This window comes from Ranitomeya variabilis, chromosome 2 (genome assembly GCF_051348905.1).
Source record: "Ranitomeya variabilis isolate aRanVar5 chromosome 2, aRanVar5.hap1, whole genome shotgun sequence".
NCBI classification, from domain to species: domain Eukaryota; kingdom Metazoa; phylum Chordata; class Amphibia; order Anura; family Dendrobatidae; genus Ranitomeya; species Ranitomeya variabilis.
Genome location: NC_135233.1, coordinates 63,493,266 through 63,514,757, shown reverse-complemented (window position 1 = coordinate 63,514,757; position 21,492 = coordinate 63,493,266). Strand labels below are relative to the sequence as shown.

The 21,492-nt window shown below is 41.0% G+C and overlaps 1 protein-coding gene across 2 annotated transcripts in view; it reads right to left on the bottom strand.

Moving 5' to 3' along the window:
• Window positions 1–1,040: 1,040 nt before the first annotated feature.
• Window positions 1,041–21,492, bottom strand: part of LOC143804407 (uncharacterized) — a 31,359-nt gene continuing 10,907 nt past the window's right edge. Inside the window, exons 3-10 of one of the 2 annotated variants that reach the window (XM_077282485.1) lie at window positions 19,783–19,816; window positions 13,465–15,765; window positions 13,003–13,068; window positions 10,320–10,411; window positions 10,170–10,234; window positions 8,171–8,322; window positions 5,861–6,013; window positions 1,041–1,692 (exon numbers count right to left, since the gene is read on the bottom strand). In XM_077282485.1, the coding sequence (XP_077138600.1) occupies window positions 1,373–1,692; window positions 5,861–6,013; window positions 8,171–8,322; window positions 10,170–10,234; window positions 10,320–10,411; window positions 13,003–13,068; window positions 13,465–15,765; window positions 19,783–19,816 (3,183 nt within the window). In that variant the 3' untranslated portion in view covers window positions 1,041–1,372. The remainder of the gene's footprint in view (window positions 1,693–5,860; window positions 6,014–8,170; window positions 8,323–10,169; window positions 10,235–10,319; window positions 10,412–13,002; window positions 13,069–13,464; window positions 15,766–19,782; window positions 19,817–21,492) is intronic. The other variant, XM_077282486.1, reaches the window with a different exon arrangement.

Sequence of the window (21,492 nt, the reverse complement as noted above, 5' to 3'; positions counted from 1 at the left end):
TAGGGGCCATACAAAATGCTCAGTCACATGATGTGTCAATACTTTCATTTTTCCACCATAATTTCAGAATGATTTGGAACTCATCCCTCAGCTTGTTGAAGAGTTTGACTTCTATTGACTGTGTGTTTTATGTCACAGTATTCTCAAATTACAACATTTATCTTATCGGAAAAAATATCCACTTACTTCACCAGTTAGACAACATATTTATCCTCCTAATTCTTGAACTCACAATTCATTCTAAAAGGACAAAAACAGGTTAACACTTCTTTATATACCAAGTTAAGCATTCTAACAAGTCTTTTACCTCACTCCAGAGCTAGATTCACATCTATATTGCTCAGGACTGCTGTATATTGTACTCTATGCTACTGATGTTTGTCTGTGTGCTAGAAGAAAAAGCTGTGAAGGCCAGGAATAACTGTGTGCTGGGTAGTGGGTATGGGAGAGACCATAACTGCAAGTCTCCTCCCGGCAGCGATCAGAGTAGACTGCAAATAAAGAGCCAAGAGTCTTCAGGAGGTAAAACTAGTGAAAATGCAGAATATAAGTCATGGGATCCAAGGAGTATGGTTTCTCCTTGCGGAGAGTGACATAAGCATGTCGAGGTGAGGAGACTTAAAGCCGCAATGCTCCTCTGGGAAATATGCAAATTGTCTTTTCAGAGAGGAAGAGGACTAGAACTCTAGTGCCACCTATTGGAAGTAGCCATCCTAACAGTCAATGTTGACCCTTTAACGAGCCTTGTCACATGACTTAGGATAATAGCCAAACCAGAATCTCAATTTGCAGACACTGTGTTTCTGGGTACTGCCCCTCGTCAGTGCAAAGTGGAGATCTGGTTTGGCTGATTGAGAGACGTCTGACCGGGATCCAAGGAGTATCATTTCTCCCTTCAGACGCCTCTCAATCAGCCACTGTCTGAAGAAACAATTTGCAGAATATAAGTCATATAATGCTAAGAAGGTGTTATTCCTTATACACACACACTTACACAACAGCTTATTCTGAAAAGTTACTTGAAGTATTGTTACCCTTTCAGATTTCCAACTTGAATTCTTTAATGAAACTTCGATGTGTGGAATAAGTGGTATGACCATAGAAGAAAACAATATAAGATATATAATGTATAACTATATAACTATGGCTATAAATAGGCCTTTATAGGAGCTGTAGGTACAAAACTATAAGATATTTATTCAACTAGCAAAGTTGCTGGATTTTATAGTTCACATGCATTGGAGCAATACAAATTATTGGTTTGAAAGATGAACTTAGACAATAATCTTGGAGAGCATAGACAACATTAATATAATGCATAGGACATTTCCATTCTTTATTCAGATGTAGGGACTATCATACATAATAGTCATTAGCATGCAGCCTGTTCGACAGTTATCTTAGTAAGCTCAAGTGTGCTTGACGTGTCCCTGGCAGTATGGTGCTCTCTGACACGTGTGGGTGATAAACTCCTGTAGGGGTTGGAAAGTGGTTGCCCAAGTTCTCCATGATGATCACCTCCTACATGTGTTTCAGGCTCTCTCGTTGGTGGATCTTGCAAGCTGAAGTTCACTTTGGCTCGTCTCTTATATTGAACAACAGAAAGAGTGATGATGATGAACAACAACGTGACAGCGACGGTAACGATTGCTCCAATGACAATCTCCAATTGTTCTGAAAGGGAATTGATCTCTGTTTATAGAGAAAGAAGACGGCAAAAGTGTTAACTGAAATCCTGTACAAGGCAAAATACACAAAAGAAAGTGATCATAGTGACATAGCAGAGTCCCAGAAAGTGGTCTTTAGTGATCCATCTAGTAATGATGTAACAGATCCGGCAGCAATCTGTTGACACAAGTTGTGCAGTCATGTGAAGCGTAAGAAAATTGGAGCAAAAAGTCCAAAGTACCGTAATCACAATGTCAATTTATTAGAAATAATACACAATACATAAACAGACTAGGATAAAGTAATAACAAAAGGACAGTGGTACCCTGACACAAGATATTATGTATTCAGCATGGGTAAAAGTGCTCAAGTGCAACAAGAGAGAGACCAACAAATGTTTGCAAATGGCTAAACTAATCTGTGCGCTATGCCATTATGTAGAACCGGGTCCCAAACTTGAATCATTGCTTACACATGATAGTAAAGTGCCAGGATCAGTGTCCACGCCGCCACCGACGAGCGTTTCGCCTCTTTCTCAAGGTGCGGTCAATTGTTTTGTCCAGCTAAAAGCTACCAATTTCAACTGGATAGGTTTATCTTGCATTGACGTCTATAGAAAACGGATTTGTTAAATAGCAATTTGATTTTCATTCCTTTGAAAAGGATCCACTCTTTTTGTTTTTATTACTGCATCGATATCAAATGATAAGTTGATCGGTCACAGGTCCAGTAGCATACAGTACGTTAGATATTTATTTTTGCACCTACAGTAAGCAAATAATGGATCCTTTTCATATGATAGAAAATGGATGGCTATTTGGCGGATCGATTTTCCATACACTTCAATTTTTCAAAACGGATTCTGTTGAATTCAGTTTTTTAACCAGACAAACACCATAAGTTGTGTCTGCACAACTTTTTTTGGCAGATTGCTGCTGGATCCATTCTAACTGATGATTACAGAAAGCCTGAAAAAAAGATTACCGTATTGCTGCTGGATCTGTTTGTTTTTAGTATTAAAGTAAAAATTAAATTAAATTGGATCCGTACTTTTTGCTTACTTGTTTTATTTCTATTTGATTATTATTGGACATGTGAACTCAGTCTTAGCTGCAGTACCAGGCACAGCTAATAGAAAAGGTATGCATGGATGGCTGCAGTGCTCATTGGAGCACCATGGCTCTTTCAATCTGCTGACTGTGTGGCTATTGGGAGTCAAAACGCCAAAGATCTACCAATAAAGCCAATCCCAAGGATAGGCCTTTGTGCTGTGTGAGATAGAAGGTGAGGGCTACTGGTGACACTCCAGTGTAAGGTGGAACACCCAAGAAGTCATAACAGATTTATCGCATGGGATGTTTCAGTATCAGAATCCTAGAAAACCACTTTGAAAACAGTAAAGTGAGAACAAGCTGAGAGCAGAGCGGTGAGCCTCAGGCTACCAAAGCACAGTGTGCACGAGGTCATCTAAGAAACTGGCGGCCATTGTAGATGAACACAGATGGGACCAGGAATCAGCGGATCCATGACAGGAGGAGGTGACCTTTACGGCAACCATTCAGCCATGACAATATATTTCTACTGTAATTATAGTCAGTCACAATACCACATGAACTCAGTTGTCACTACCTCTGTCTGTCATTTGTGCCTCAGTTTCTTTTTTTTTTTTTTTAACCAAAAATGGCCACCAGAGTGGCACGAAAAATGCCATGGAAAATCTGAATCGTAACTTCCCTGCCTGTTCCCTGCCAAGGGACAGGCACAGCACTGTAGTCATGGGCACTGGTCCATCCTACAGAAAGGGAATGCATGTATCAGACGTTACACAACACTCCCCATGCCAATATGGTGGCTACTTTCTGAGAACAGAAAGCATGGCACCAATGACAGATGGAGACGGTGACAATAGTGGAGCGCATTGACTGAACAGTGGCATGTAAAAGCTGGGGCATCCCTAGTCAAAATTATTGTTATTGTGAACTAACTGTTTACAGTAGAAAAACAGATTTATCATGAGTTGAAGATTAAATGATTTCTAAAAGGCCTAAAGTTAAAGATAACACATTTCATTTGTATTTTATCTTGCCAACCATTAAGCATGAGGTGTAGCAGCCAATAGCACGGGGAACATTTCACGGGTAGTGGGAAGTATGGATTCAGTGAAATTTCAACAAATTCTTGATACAAGCATAACACCATCTGTAAAAAAGCTGAAGTTTAAAAGAGGATGGCTTCTACAAATGGATAATTATCATAAACACGCATCAAAATCCACAAAAAAATATCTCAAAAGCAGCAAGCTGAAGGTTTTACAATGGCCCTTACAGTCCCCTGATCTGAACATCATTGAAAATCTTTGGCTAGACCTCAAAATAGTGTAACACCCCCAGGTAATCGCTTGTTACAGTGATGTTGCCTTCCTTTCGGGGAGGGCCAAGGAGGATCCCTCTAACAGGTTGTACACACACATGCAACACATCGCCCACCATAAGGGTACTGTCCTAGGACAGGAGAGAGGGGACCTTGTTAGGAGTCACAGGCAGCAAGGAACTCGCCTAAAAAGCACGAGAAGGAAGGTTTACGAACCTCACCTGGGAGAGGGATCCATCATTGTCTCCAGGCCGACCGGACCACCCCAACACCTGTTGCTGGTACCCTGGACTGTGGCTGTCTACCATCAGTAAACCAGGTAAAGAGACTGCAACCCTGTGTCCTCTGTTTATTTCCAGCACCACACCATCTTTGCCAATTACACCGGGAGCCCTGGGGACCCAGCTTCACCTGTGGGAAGCCATACCATCCTTGCTGCAGCGCCATCTCCCCCAGAGGACCCCTTTAAGTAGTGTCGTTCACCCCTGACCGAATACCACAGGTGGCGTCACAAACTTTTATTATTTCACAAACCCTTTTAAAGACCTTTCTTTTAACATGGGCGCCCAGGGCCACGGACCGGGTCACCGCCGCCGTGACACATTCCTTTAAGTACCCGACCCAGTACCAAGTACCCCACGGCCCTGGCAGGCGTTCCAATAGCAGAGTGCATGCAAGACGACTGAGGAATCTCACAGAACTGGAAGAATTTTCCAAGGAAGAATGCATGAAAATCCCTCAAACAAGAATTGAAAGACTCTTGTCTGGCTACATAAAGCGTTTACAAGCTGTGATACTGTCAGAAGGGGGTCCTACTAGGTGCTAACTTTGCAGGGTGCCCAAACTTTTGCATCGGTCTATATTCCTTTTTGTAATTTTTTTAAAGATAAAATATGCAGTATATGTATATATTTTTGGCATAAAATACAAGGGACGTGTCATTTAATTTTAGGCCTTTCAGAGATCATTTCATCTTCAACTTGCTTAACTGTTCACAATAACAGTAATGTTAACTAGGGGTGTCCAAACTTTTACATGCCACTGTACATCAGAAATGCATAGTCATATTAAATATTAAGGACAGAAAGAAATTTTAGCCAGTGTCCTAAAAAAATAAAATATTTTTAACACTCCTCTCTCCTCAACCTGCCACTGGCGCTCTGTCTTCTCTCTTGCATCTGCTTCCATTTCAAGTCACCTGGCACTGCCGTTCCCGATTAGGTCTAAAGCCATGACGTGGGGGCAACATAGGTCATTAGCGTTGATTATGGGTAATGTACACGCTCATGTGATACCCAGGTTAACTTCAGTGATGAGCACTGCGCCCCACATGACATTGTGACACCTAGTGAAAAACAGCAGTGCCGGAGGAGAAGATAGGAGACAGAAGAGTGGATGAGAGAAGCAATGGTGGTGGGAGCGGTCCTGGAGGCCAAGGAGATGCGAGTAACATTTTTTTTTTCAACCTGGCAATTTGCTGGAATTTCCTCAAATTAAATCTGAATTTTTTGGAGGAAATTCATAATGCTTTTGATTGGTTATGAATAATCTGTATGTCTAGACAGAGTGGGATTATCTATGGCAATGTGAAGCATATGGCCATAATGAGCACCACAATGCTGGAGCAGAAGTGTAGACATATTTATTCTTTTTTTTTTCATTTTTTTTAAAGACAATTTCTTTACAAACATATTGTCTGCAGAGTCATATCATGCTTTAGCTAGTTCATTACCAAGTACCGAACTACAAGGAATTTCACTTTTCTGTAGATTGAAATCCAAGTAATGGAACAAGACAAAATCTGTGCGGTTATTGACCGTACCTGCGGGTTTGGCAGCGATACACGAAGTCCCAGAAGCATCAGGAGAGTGGTCCTCATATCCATCCATACAAACACAAGAATAGGAGCCAACCGTATTGACACAGTGAGCATTACTATGGCAGTTCTCTATGCCAAGCTGGCACTCATTCAAATCTAGGCAGGGGTAAAAGACAACTCATAAAAAAGTCAAGTAACTAAATTAAAGAGGTTGTCTGGTCTTAAGTTGCAAGTCTGCAGTCACTATGTGTACACTGTGAAGATTTTTTGGTACTGGCACCGTGAGTAGCGGGCACATGATTGCAAGTACGTGATTTGAATACATACCATCTAGATGAGCACAGCCTCGCTCAATGCAAGTCTAGTCAGAATGTGGCTGGAAGTATGCAAGAACATATGTGGTCACATGATCGCCTTCCCCCAGCAGCACAGAATCCTGACAGTGTGTACTGTGCACACTGTAAGAATTACACAAGTCTGCAGTCACATACAGTTACTGAAGACTTGTAGTTTTAAAGGGGTTGGCCACTACTTTGAAATTAATGGCCCATCCTTAGGTTAGGTCATAAATATCAGATCAGTGGGGAACCAACCCCTGACAACTTACTGATCAGCTGTTTTCAGCCCTGGTGGTGGGAGAATGTTAGAAGTATAATACGTCAGATCAGATCTGCTTTGCACACATTGTTGTGTCTGTTCTCAGGTGCTGCAGCTCAGATCATACTAAAGCAAAGGAGCCGGACTACAGTTCCCAAGAAGGCCAGTGCACAATGTATGGAGCTGTGTTGTGCTGTTCCAGTTTTGCACACTTAAAGCCGTCTACTGCAGGTGCTGAATATAGTCGATCGGTAGGCTGCCTTACATATCTGATTAGGTCATCACTATACAAATAAAGGTACTGTGGAGTTGCCAACAGGGGAACAACAAAAGCCCTGGTGCCCAAGTTTGCCCCTATGCCATATAAGATATATGCAGACTGCAGTATTGTACATGGCCTGTGGTTGGTGGGGCCCCATAAGCTTCAATATATGCCTCTGCAGCGCCCCAGAGTCCTGGTCGTTGCAGTAATGTCGTTCTTCCACCAGGGGGAGTGATATTACGTCTGAAGGCAATAAAGGAGATCTCTTTACCAGGTATCACAAACCACACAACACACACACACACTCCAGGCCGCCAGGGGGAGCTACAATCCTATCTATTAGGGCACTCCTCACAAGTAGGTAAAACTGTTGGTCTGGATAGAAAGTGAGTCAGAACCAGCCATGGTTTGGCAGAAGCTGGCTGGAGCGTGTTCCAGCCAGATCCAGACTTTGGTCTGAGGAGGACGAGGGTCCACGGAGCTGCGCCTGCCCCACGTGCGACAGCATCCTAAGGAAGAGTCAATAGAAGGGAAGTGTATTGCAGAGGGTGAGAAACGAAGTCATAGCACAAAGGAGAAGAAACCAGAAGGAGTTCTGCCCTGTGAAAGGCTGCCTCCTTCTGAGGCGCAGAATCCCGGTAGCCAGAACACCGAGGGAGTAAGGATCTCTATGTTTTACTTCAGAGACCGGCAGGACAGTTAATTCCACGTTAGCTGCCCGACCTTATACCCAGGAGGCACGGTGGCAACTTGTGGGGGCCGGGGCATGGTAGAGTCCCTGTAAAAAGCCTCATGCCACCAGTCATACGGGTTTGTCCTATCCTATCCATCAGGGGGACAGAGAGAAAGAGACTTAACGTCTACAATAGTTGTGAGGACCTTACCGAGAATCTCAGCAGGGAGGTACTACAACACCCAGGCGCTAGAGGAAGGCTATTGATTTCCACCTGGATAAGGGGACTCTGGATTTGCCTTCAGACCGGCCGGACTCTGCCTACGCTGTGGTCTGTACCCTGGACTGTGGACACTGAAGCCTTCAGTAAAGGTAAAGAGACTGCAACCTCATTATTCACTGCGCCTCACACCATTCATCATCTACACACTGGGAAGCCCTGGGGACACACTTCACCTGTGGGAAGGTATACCATCAAGCTGCCATAACATCACCCCAATGGACCCCTAAGCAGCGTCGGTCACCCTGACCGAATACCACAGGTGTCGTCACGAACATTATCCCTTTAAAGACCTTTCCTCCACTTTTACAACGGACGTCCCTAGGGCCACGGACCGGGTCAGCCACTGTGACATCCCCACAGAATACTGAAGGACCCGGTACTGAGTACCCCTAGCCCTTGGGGACGCTCCACCTCTATTACTCCACAAAGCCTATGTGCCTGCTAAATAGCAGGGATGATAAATAATACACATAATGAAAATAAAATCATTTGATTTACCATCCACTGTGTAAGATATCAGTGTTGCATTGGAAGACCCAAATGGATAACCTTCCAGAGCTTTTAGCTGGGTTTTTAGGAAATTTCTCATTTCTTTTCCTCCTTGAAACAATTGTAGCCAGAAAGTTAGTTTTACTTTGTTGACATTTGACCTGAATTTTGACCTGAAAAAATAAAAATAAATAAAATATAAATAGTAAAGATCAACCCCCCACCCCAAAAAGATATTGGTCACCATCCTGTATATTACTACAAGATAATTAAACAGCTCAATCACAAATTTACATGAATCCAGCACCCCCCAATGACCATTAAGTTTCGGTTTAGTCTCCGGAGCTTCAGTGGCAGTTTACAGTAACTAATTGCCCCCAAATTATGGTAACTCATTTACTTGGTGTCTGTACATTGGGCCAGATTCATCAAGGCAGGTGTTGTTCACACCAGCTTGGATGAGGAGATGTGCTGGAGTCAGACACCCCCGATTCATGAATCAGGAGCATTGGTATTGTAGTGTAGACCTCTCTCTGTGCCTCACCACAAATCCTACTGCACTAAGATTTCTGGTGTAGTGAACACCACTGCTCGTTATGAATTTAACTAGCGGGTGTCACCACCTTCACGGCCAGTTTGTTGGAGCTTGGTGAAAATGGTGTGAGAACTGTGATAAGGTCACTAGTAAAGTACTGGAGGTATGCATCACTGAGGATGTTCGCTTCAGTGATATGAACCTGGGGAAAATGCTCCAGCACACAGTGCTGAGAGCAATTAATCAGCCATATTAAGAGGTGGATTTTTTTGTGATCAGCTGATGAGTGGGTGGGAGGCTGCGCACCACATCTCCACCCCATGGTGGGATCAAGACGGTAAATAGTCAGCATTCTGAATCATCTGCTGTGCCTGGAGATGAGAGCTCCAGAGCTGCATTTATGGTAAAGAGAGCTGAACCCTGTTTTTCCTGAGCAAACGTATCCCCGCAGCCACATAGGCTGTGCTGTATGGTTTGTTTTTTTTTCATGCCAGAAAGGCCATGTTTTGCTGATCTTTGCACTGGTTTATGCCATACCTTTTTAATAAACCAGTGGAAGATTGAAAACGAGAAACGTTTGTATCTACCTCTGTGAGCAAGCAAGTAAGCCAATGTACCACTGTATGAAAAAGTCAAAAAATGTTAGCGCAGAGACAAATTCTGTCAAAATTTTGAGACCTTTCAAAGTTTTTTTTCTACACCAGAATACTGACGTAAAAGCTTTTCATGAATAACGTCCATAGTCTACAGTGGTCCCTAAACTTTATTACCTTGAGAGCTTCATTCAGTTTTGAGAGCTGTCGCAAGGCACATCCAATCGCCCTTCCCCAGTAGTGACACTAAACCTCAATTATCGGTAACATGACAGGCAAAGCTTTCCCACAGAAGGCACATCAAAATGTTGTCCACCCTTCCTTATAAGCAGTATACTTATATGCAGGGGCTTCCCATCTTACCCCCATTCAGTATTTTTGCATCAAGCACACTCACCAGCCACAGTTTGGGGATCCCTGGTGGTCTACAGCATCATTATCAAAGAAGGGGGTCGCATTGTGTAGAAATAAGACAACTTGGTCAAGAAAGTCAACTGTACCCCAGATCTGTAAAGCCTGATGAAAATCCCTGTATGGATCTAAAATGTTACTGTTATGAGCAAACATCTTCTGTACCCTAATTGGGGTTTATTGTGCCCCTTTCTCTCTCTTTCTTCAGTAAAAAACTTCCACTCTAGGTCATGGCCAATGGGTGGGCAAAAATGGGGTCTGGCTTCGTTATTGAAATGAGCAGCCAGCTAGCCCCCCTCATGTGCAACTTTGGTCACGTGCAGACACAGAAAACACGGGCAGAACTTGGCTGAATTAAGTATATTAACAAATTATATAAAACTGCATATATAACCCCTTTAGTCGGACATCTGGGGAGCAGTTATGTGTGTATTTTTTGATAACTATGAATACTACCAGAGTTATTTACCGTCTGTTTTCCTTTAGCATGAGAGAGTTTGCTCCACTTGGATAATAAATCATCCTTTCTGTGATCTATAGAATTAAAAAAATAAAAATCCAGGAAGTTTTTCACTTTCATCAGTCAGGACATTTTTTTATTTTTTATTTTTTATTTTACCTTTTCACTGATGGATTGGACAAGATCTTCCTCAGAACCTTTCCAAACAACATCCTTGTCTTCAATTTCAGTGGTTATCACATATAAAGAGTCTGAAATGTAAATTGTAGCTATTAAATCTTGATAAAAAAAGGAAATCTGGAGAAATCAGCTAATAAAAATTAGAGTGTATATACCGTAAGTGTATTAACAGAAGAAAGGGTCATAGAAAGGGATTATCCTAACTAGCCATCTGAGCTGAGTCAGGGGAGGTCTCTATGGAAAATGTAATGACACCCTCTTCCAAATTATAGAAAATGGAAACAAGATAGTACTGCAGACATATTAATGTCACTACCACCAAAGAGTGGCAAATAAAATTGCCATACACTGCTCAAAAAAATAAATAAATAAGAGTGCTTTAATTATACTATAGGCTGTACCAATCCACCACTAAGAAAGTTTACACTGGGTTGTGATTGGGAAGGGATGGGATAGAGGAATCATAAAATTAGTTATTATGTAAATACACCACATTCCAAATTATGCAAATGCTAATTTAATTTTCTCTGATTTTCCTAAATGGTCGATGCAAATGAATCAGTATAATGTTCAAGAATTTTAGAATCTGAAAATCACATTTTATTGGACAAACCTCCCAATAACCCAATCATAACAAAAAAAAACCTCACTGATCAATGCACTGATCCGAACTTATGCACAACAGAGTTTCCAAACATTTTATAAGTTGTAAAGAGCTGGAAATGGTGATTTGTTACATTTGCAGCATTATGAAGTGACATTTACTGGAATCAAAAGCTTGTTCAATTAAAAACCATCTTAACAGGCCAAATTACATGTTACCATAGGACACTTTTTTTGGATCACCTTCACAATTCTTGGATCTATTGAACTTGTGAGGTTTTTGGAGAGTTTCTGCATGAATCTTTGCAGGATGTCGTACAATAACAAATTGTATTGTGGCACCGTGTTAGCCAGAAAAATCGATGTGAATACTTTGTTGCCCCATGATGACAGAAGTATTCTAGGAGTGATACCTTTTGCAGGAAGTCAGAATCGCCTCCCAGAGCTGCTGTTTTGATGGGAACTGTCTTCCACCCTCAGATATTTCACTTGATACTGATATTCCAAAGATTCTCAATAGGGTTGAGGTCTGGGGAGGATGGTGGCCATACCATGAGTTTCTCTTCCTTTACGCCCATAGCAGCCAATTACTCTGTCTGAAGTATTCTTTGCATGAGATGGTGCATTGTCATACATGAAGATTATTTTGTTACCGATGGCACGGCTTTATTTTTTTGCAGCATTCAAGAAACTAGTCAGTCAGAAGCTCTATATACTTTATTGAGGTCATTTTCACATCTTCAGGCAATCTGAAGGAGCCTACCAGCTCAGTCCCCATGATTCTGGCCCAAAACTTGTCTCCTTGCCGACATCGATGCCTTGATGGGACAGAGTCACCATCCTCCAGCCATGCAGTACTCCATCCATCTGGACCATCCAGAGTTGCACGGCACTCATCAGTTAACAAGACTGTTTTAAAATTAATGTATGCCTGGGCCCACTGTAATTGTTTCTGCTTGGGGAGTACTGTTTAGGGGTGTCCAAATAATAGGTTGCTCACAACTGCAAGCCTCTGGGGTATCCTACACCTTGGGGTTTGTGGGACTCCATAGGCACCAGCAGCTTTAAATACCTGTTTGCTGCTTTGTAGTGGTATTTTAGCAGCTGCTCTTTTAATCCAATGAATTTGTCTGGCAGAAACCTTCTTCATTATGACTTTATCTGCACAAACCCATCTGTGCTCTTTATCAGCCACAAATCTCTTCACAGTACGATAATCATGCTTAAGTTTTCATGAAACATCTAATGTTTTCATACCTTGTCCAAGGCATTGCACTATTTGGAAGAGAAGAGATCCTTTTTCTTTCCCATATTGCTTGAAACCTGTGGTCTGCTTAATGATAAGCAATGTGCTTCTTAAGTAGATTTCCTTTAACTAGGCTCACCTGGCAAACTAATCACAGGTGTTTGAGGTTGATTTCACTGACCCAAAGAGCCCAAAACACAAAACCACCCAGGAGTTTGTGAAAAACAAAACAAAAAATTATATTTTTATGACACAAACCCAATTTATATAATAATTTGGAATGCAATGTACAGTATATATATATATATATATATATATATATATATATATATATATATATATATATATATATATATATATATATATATATATATATATATATACACACACACACACATACATACACACACTCACGTGTATAGATCATGATATAGAAAATCTTACAAAAAAAGTTACCAAATATTTTAATATGCAAATTGCCTCTTCTGAGAAAAAGAGGACTTAACTCTATAGCGCCACCTGTTGGAAGTAGCGATCCTACAAGTCACAATCAACCCTCTAACGAGTAGTGCAAATATTTTAAAAAATATATTTAACATTTTTTTCTTGAAAACAGCTTATTTTGTGATTCTTTTTAATTTGAGGCTGGTCTTCAGAAAAAAATATAAAAAAAATAAATTAGAATGAATTTGAAAAAAAATCTACATGCACAAGACAACAAGAACACAAACTATAACTGTACATCAGTAGCAACTAATAGTCCGTATGTAATATTTCCAAGTCACAGATATCGTCAAGCGAGTTCTTACTTACCTCCTGGTTTGTGAAGAACTCCTAAACGAGATTCATTGTCAAAGAAATAAATTACATCCTGTTCATCTAATGGAGAAAAGCACATTTTTCATTATGTGTTTTGTCTTAAGGTGATATAAGGTGAAGAGAACTGTCTACTCTACTGACTTGTCTGTTTTAGTAAATAATTGTATCCGCTATCACAAAACATTATTCGAGCTCTGTGTTGTTCCATTCCTCTTTTACTTCCATTAGAAATCTATGAATAAATTGACAATGGGGTGTTCCCTAAATGTGGTCACAAAAACTACTGTTGAAAATACCAGACTGTATGAACCCACCCTCATGCCTTGGGGAAACAGAAAAAGTTACAAGATAAATAAGAAAAGATGCTCCAGAAGTTTTGATTATGAGGAATACAATTATTTAGTAAAGCGAATAGACTAGAAGAGTTGCCCTTCCCAAACATGATATTGTGCTTACCTAAATAGCCACCCCTTGGTTGGCCTGCTGCATTTTGGTAAAAATCGAGATCTGAACTAGTTTGGTAGGAGTATGTGCTCTTCTCATTTCCCTCACTGATCAGTCCTCTAGTGGTTATATCCATGCTTGATTTCAAGTTATGTGCAGTTTGAGGAGAATTCGGGGAGGGGGTAACCTGTGGTTTTATATCTTCTGGTGCATTTGAAAAAGTATTTCTTAACTCTCTAGAAAAGTACAAATATGACGGCGGTGTACTTAAGGGATGTGTGGATGTTGTTGAGATGGAATCTGTGGCTTCTAGATTCCCTGTTACTGTCCACCAGTCAAGCTCTTCCATAGGTTCTACAAGAGATTGAGTATACTTATGGTCAATTGTTGGTAAACTCTGAGTTTCCAAGTCTCTCACTATGGTATATTCATCTATAGTCTCCATCTTATCTGTGATTTCTGTAAATTCAAGCATGTTCTTGTGATATGTCAATTCAGTTGAAATTTCAGGGGTTGGATGAGAAGCCACAGTACTTTCAATCATTAGTTGTTCATCGACCTTTACCTCAAGGCTTTGTGGTGATGAAGGATCTGTGTGGCCATGTAATACTGATATATGGGTCTCTGTGAGTGTAGTCGATTGAAGATGTGAGATTTTCGAAGAATCTGGGTCAGGAGTAGGAACAAGAGAGGCTACCTTCCATGGATGCTCAGAAGCTGGTGCTTCTGGATGAGATTGTACATTAGTAGTCAATTGCAATTTATCGACTAACATTTGTTGGTGTGCACCATCGACAGTTAAAAAGCCAGATTGTCCGATAGTAGGTAGTATACTAAAATGATATGTATCCGTAAGGTCCCCATTATTGGTGAAAGTCAATTTGTTGACTTCTGAAAGTACTGTATTGTCAGGTACAATTAGAGGATTCATTTTTGTGGAATAAATATCCTGGACAGTACTGACTTTTGACAACGTAGGCTCAATATATCTGGAAAAATTGAATGGTATGTTCTCTGGGAGCACAAGAGAATTTACTACACTGACATTTAGGCTCTTAGGAAGCTCTACAGCTTGGACATTGCTGAAATATGATATATTGACCTGGTCAGTAGTTTGATCAATACCTAATTGTGAGGTTTCAGTTAATTTAGTGGTACGTATTTCCCTGGAATAGGATGTATCACTTAAAAGTGAAGGCTCGGGGTAATCCGTATTTAGTATGTGTATAAACAAAGGATTTAGAGGATCGGTAGCATCAACTGGACCAAAACTTGATTCCCAAGGTGTGATCAGACTTTGGGTCTGAACTATAGCAGATCGGTCCTCACTGAACATTTCTGTCTCCATCATCCAACTGATTACATCCAAATCTGCTGCCTCAAGAAACTCCGTGTTTTGTGCTGATAGTAGACTTGGTGTCTCAGAAGAAAACTCAGAACCAGCAGTTGTCCAAGTTGATTGAGACATGGTTTCCCATTTTCCAATATGACTTGGTTCTAGGTCTCCTACTGTTGGCATGACAGTGTGGTCTTCCAATAAACCAAGCTCCAAGGACTGTATCATCACTGGAGACTCAGAAGAATAATACATTGTGGAAAGGGTCTGTGATAAAGACCTCGTAACATGCAACATGTCATCTCTATGAGTGGTCGTAGTCAGTAGATGGTCGTTTGTAGGGGTGGATATGTAAGTTTCCATTACAGTAGGTGGCACTTGAGGATAAGAAGGTTCAGGAGTATAAGGTATGCTTCTAAACATTTCACTGGATTTAGATTCTGGAAACACAGAATCCAGATGGGATTTGGTGGTTGGCTTCTCATCAGGAATTGGGGGTTGAATAACTGCGCTTGTTGACACATTTTGTTTACTAACTAATGAGCAATTTCCAGAGTCAATATTTGGTCCAAGAACAGGATCATTAAATACATAGTATCTTCCATAGAAATATCTATTAGAACCAGTGTTTGCAAAACTGCGCCAAAGTAACACAACACTGACGGCTAAGGCTTTGGTGGCAAACACATGGGTATGCTTATTCCAACAGGCATACACAATGGTGTTCTCCACAGACGATGATACGCCTTCAAATATTATTTCATCATGGTTTTCACTGCAGGATTTATTTGTTTGGAAGCCAGTGATATAGATGACAATGTGTCTTTCTGGAGCAGCCATAATAGTCCAATTACACCATAGATTTACATGTATATTCCCATAGAATATAGGTGGTGAGAATGTCCCATGGGGTCCACTAAGATGTAAATGGCAGCTTCTTGCCGGCACAAAAGCCCACACTGCAGATGGATTGAAGTCTGAAAGCAGACAAAATAAAAAATCATAAGACAATACATTTTTATTAACCCCACACATTAGACCATATCTGTGACAATCTAGAGTTGGTGGACTTTCATTGTATGTCATTGAGGGAAACAAAGATCGGCAATGTTAGATTTTTAACATTCTCAACCATGGGGTTTAATTATAGAATATTTGTATTTCTATAATTTTGTGATGTTTATTTATTTATATGGTCACTGTCATTTCAACAAACCTTGAATAAATCAATAGTATAGGGAAATATGACAAACTTCATAACATACTTTATTAGAAAAAATTGGTTCCTCTCTCCATTTATGAACCACTTTGCCTTCCCTCTGCCTCCTGGGCTCTTCAATTACTTTGAAAAATTGTTGACATCCATTTTGGTCAAAACAAAACAGACTGCCGGCTCACTGAGGGATCAGTTTATAGCTGTGCTTTAAATTCTATTGAGAAGGGAGCAGGGAGGATGAAGGAAGAGCAGAGCGAGAGAAAGAGGCAGAGACTAGCAGATCTTGCTGCTTTCACCTTTACCAGGCAGCACGGTGGCTCAGTGGTTAGCACTGCAGTCTTGCAGCGCTGGGGTCCTGGGTTCAAATCCCACCAAGAACAAGGGCAACATCTGCAAGGAGATTGTATGTTCTCCCCGTGTTTGCGAGGGTTTCCTCCGGATTCTCCAGTTTACTCCCACACTCCAAAGACATACAGCTAGGGAATTTAGATTGTGAGCCCCAATGGGTACAGGGATAATGTCTGTAAAGTGCTGTGGAATTAATGGTGCTATATAAATGAGTAAAATAAATAAATCTAGTGCTGGATCCACAACTATATTGCTGTATAACGTCCTCCATGCTGCTGTTTCAGTTTGTGCTGGTTATAAGTAGAGATGAGCAAATTTGCTCGAGCTCCATTATTCGGCAAGCTATAGCGCTTGCTGAATAAGCTGCAGAGAAAACCCAGCTTCCTGGATCGCGCCGGCTACAAATGCAGCTGCGGCGCCGATCAGCTGATCGGCCAGCGTGATCCAGGAAGCCGGGTTTCCTCTGCAGCTTATTAGAGGGAACCAGAGCAAATTAGCTCATCTCTAGTTATAAGTAATATAATGGCCAGATATAGTAAACATACAAACACTTATTCTGAAAGTCACCTGAACTGACAGGTAAGGTTTTGCCTGGTTTAGAAAAACAATTTACAATTTTTCTCAAAGGGAATATCCCATGAACAAAGTATATTTTAACCAACTGATATTGGAATAATAAGTATTCTACAATTGGATGCGTTATTAAAAAAAAAAAAAAAGAAGTTCTTGTGCTGAAATAATCTTATAAATTAGCCCCTGCTTGGTTAACAATTGCTGTGTCTGACCATGCAAAGCTGCTCCAGTTCGTGGTCTGCGCATATCATGTCTACTGGCCAGGGAAGGAGAAGCACAAGTCAATTATTATTAAGCGAGTATACAGAGGATACAGTTTCGTTCTGGGGTAACACATTGCCCTGCCTAATTCATAAGGGCAGTTTAACAGGATTAAACTTTTATGGGCATAGAGAAAGTTTATAAACAAATACGAGGGAGAGATTACAAACAAATTACTCAATAGGGAATTAAAATGGATATTCACTTTGGAAGCCTCTGTACCAAATGGTTTAACACAGAGGTCTCAAACTGCATTCCTCAAGGGCCGCAAACAAGTCATGTTTTCAGGATTTCCTTGTACTGCACAGGTGATCATTTAATCACCTACACACATAATGAGTACAGCACCTTGTGAAATGCTAAGGAAATCTTGAAAACACGCATGGTCGGCGGCCCTCGTGGAATGCAGTTTGAGACCCCTGGTTTAACACAATACAAGACCTTATCTTGCAATACAGATACTCCACATCTATTTAAATATAGATCTTTTCTCCTTTATTTTTTGACTTTCATTTTTTTAAAACTTTTTCAAGTTTTTGCAATTGTCAATTCCCATTTTCATGTATTCTCTCTTATTTTAGGTACAGCTTCTAATCTTTGTTTTTAACTAGTATGTTAGTGGCATATATTGATTCTTGATTGGCTTCCTCAGATGAAAATGCCCTAAACCACATTCTGATACATATAAATAGATGATTTCTCAGTCAGAATCTGAACTATAAGTAAGGCTCTCTGTCGAAAGGCATAGATCCGTTACCTGTACCTATCCGTGTATTAGTGCCAGTAGATTGGAAAAACTCCATACAATCATTACTAATAAATGTTACGTTTTTTATATTTGGAACACTACACTTCACACTGAACCTTATCTTCTTGTTGTCCCATATTTTCCTGCCTGTTTTATCACAGGAGTGAGTGTTTATGCAGCATTTCCAGCCCTCTGATTTCATCATAATTGAAGTCAGTGACATAAGCTCAGTGGCTGCTTGAGCTCCTATTTCAATGACTTGATGTATGATAATGTGGCACCCCAGGGTCCTGGTCGTCACAGTAATGTCGCTGGCAGGATAGCTGAACTTCAAGTTCCCTGTCCGACTCAACACCCAGGAGGCACAGTGACACCCCGCAGAGCTGGGTCATCTAAGAGACCCTACAAACAGGCTCTAGTCACCAGTCATACGGGTTTTGTCCTATCCTAACCAGGGGATAGAGAGAATGAGATAACATCTGTGAGCACCTTATGTGAAGCTTCTAGCAGTAAGGGACTATACCACTACAGCGCAAAGGAAGGCTTCTATTCTTCACCTGGATAAGGGGACGCTGAACTTGCCTCCAAACCGGCCGGACACTACCTGCCCTGTGTTCCAGCGCCCTGGACTGCAGCTGCTGAAGACTTCAGTAAATGAGGTAAAGAGACTGCAAACCTGTGTCCTCGTTCCTTACTGCACCACTCACCATTCTACCATTTACACACTGGGAAGCCCTGGGGACATACTTCACCAGTGGGAAGTTATACCATCTAGCTGCCATTACATCACCCCAGAGGACCCCTTAAAGCAGCGTTGGTCACCCTGACCGAATACCACAGGTGGCGTCACGAACATAAACTTTATTCCCTTTAAAGACCTTTCCCTTTTACATGGGCTCCCTGGGCCACGAACCGGGTCACCACCGTGACATCCCCCTGTGAACACCAGACCCCGGTACAGAGTACCCCACGGCCCTGGAGGGGGACTCAATAAGCTCAGATGAATGTTGAAGTGGCAGAAACGATGTATTCCCTTGCACAAACAAACAGCTGTGCCATCTGTATACTCATGATAAATGACTCATGCTTCCTCTGGCCAATCGCTATGGTATGCGCAAACTATGAACTAGAGCAACTTTACATGGTCAGACGCAGCCATTACACAGTACATAGCAGGGGCACAATTAAAACATTATCTCAGCTAAGGAACATTTTTTTAAAACATATCCAATTAATATTATTCCAAGATCTGTTGATTAAAATGTACTTTATTCATTGGAGAATCTCTTTAATTGAACTACGTGTATTTTGAAGGGGGTAGATAGTGATAAGAAAAAAGGTCTCTTATTATGGGTGCAGTCTGCAGTTTAGAAACTATTAACTACAACTGTACATTAGTGAGGTGTCTACTGTGTGTACTTAAGCAGCTGAAGTCATTTAAGTTTTATATTTTTTGTCATATCCAGATAGCAAAGATAAAAACAGTCTACTACCCTACGCATATATGGTGCACTGATTGTGCGGGATATTGATTTGTGATTTATGTCGAGTCTGGTCACGTCTATCATAATTATAGGAATAAGAATGAGTTTTTAAATGTAACTGACTATTTCTATACCTCGGGCTCACTTTTTGCAAGTTCTTTTCATTTGATGCCTCGGAGTAATGCATAGAGGTTTTACAGAACCTTGCTTCTCTGTGAATTTTTGCTTCTGTATAAAACTACATCTATAATTTTAAAGTATGATTAAAATGGTCAGTTTTTACACTTTTCATTATGAATTTCTGGTGTTCTACTGCTGTAACATCGGCTAATTTATATAAATTCACAGAATAAAATACACTTACCTATTTGTAAATCAGTTTCTACAGAATAACTCTCCTGCAAAGAAAATGTGAGTAAATTAATATAAATACATCATCACAGGGTGATCCCTATGACCATTACAGGCATTAAAAGTAACAGTTTTATTTAATTGGCCCCTGAGATTTCTTTACTTGAAACTGCAGCTTCAAAAAGTTTTCCAAGGTGAAGATGCTGGTCAATTTCCTGAAGCATCTTTGCCATCGTTCTCTCGGTGGCTTTTCCTCTGCCAGCTTTTACACTACTCTGTTAAATATTGAGGGTGAATGGCTTTCTAGCAGAATCCGCTGCATGTTACTTCTTTTAACTGCTTCAAGGTTTCACAAACCTGAAGTGGTTAAAAGACAGGACACAAGACACAACATGTGCCCAGCAGTGCTGTTTGGACATTGCTATGAACTACAGTGGTGTGAAAAAGTGTTTGCCCCCTTCCTGATTTTCTTTTTTTTCCACGTTTGTCACACTTAAATGTTTCAGATCAGCAACTTGAAATATTAGACAAAGATAACACAAGTAAACACAGAATTCAGTTTTTAAATGAAAAAGAAATCCAATCCTACAGGACCCTGTATGAAAAAGTGATTGCCCCCTCCTGAAAACATAAATTAACTATGGTTCATCACTTCTTTGGAAAGCTGAGTACAAATTCCGCTGCTGTAGGAAGGGGGAGCCAGGGAGGTAGCAATGACCGTCAGCAATCCCTGTATCAGTCCCTGGACCCCCTCCTGCATAAGTTCACATTTCTCTGCTACGTTACCTCTGTGCTGACTCTCTGAGCCATTTGGACTTGCTCGGTAAGGGGATGTATTCCTCACAGACGGATCCAAAATAAAGGAGACACACTCCGGCTTTTTTTCAATATGGACTTGTTTACTCAGCACAACTTGCCCAAATACAGGCACTTCGGGTATCACTGTCAGTACCTTCTTCTCTGTCCCTGCTCTGTCCTCTCCTTCTCTATATTCAGCCCCGGGTAGGACTGTATCTTCCGGTCCCGCAGAATCTATTCCATCCGGAATTGTTGCCTCACATGGGGGGTCCTACACCGCTTCGCTCCGGTTTTAAGAACTGCCACCCAGGCAAAGATCTGCCATATCTTGCTTGTACTGCCTGTGCTGATCAGACTTTTCTCCTTTAGAGCGACAGATTTCCTTCAGCTGCATCCGCAGCACTGCCGCACTTCTTAATCCTAGAGGAACCTACCTGTGCAAGCTGCTCTATGCTTGGCCCCTCTCTTGTAACGTTGCTGGGCAGAGTGACTCCTGGTCAAGCAGTCCTATGAGCTGCAAGGGCGCCCAGGCCCTGACTGACTAAAATAGGAAGCCTAACTATTCTTATGCCACTGTGCCCCTCCTACTCTAACTATATGCTACAGTGCCCCCCTCTAATAGCCAAATATGGACACTACGCCCCTATCACTATACTGGGCAGGGGGAAAAATTTTCGCTATAAACTATACAGTATGTGCATGGAATACACAGAGCAATATACACACAGTATAGCAATGCTCTTGTACACGGTGGTAATACACTATGTGTAGCACTACCATCGTGTACGAACACAATAAATATATATATATATATATATATATATATATATATATATATATATATATATATATATATAAAACACACACACACACACACACACACACATACATACACACACTTAAATGGGGGCATGACAACTGCCAC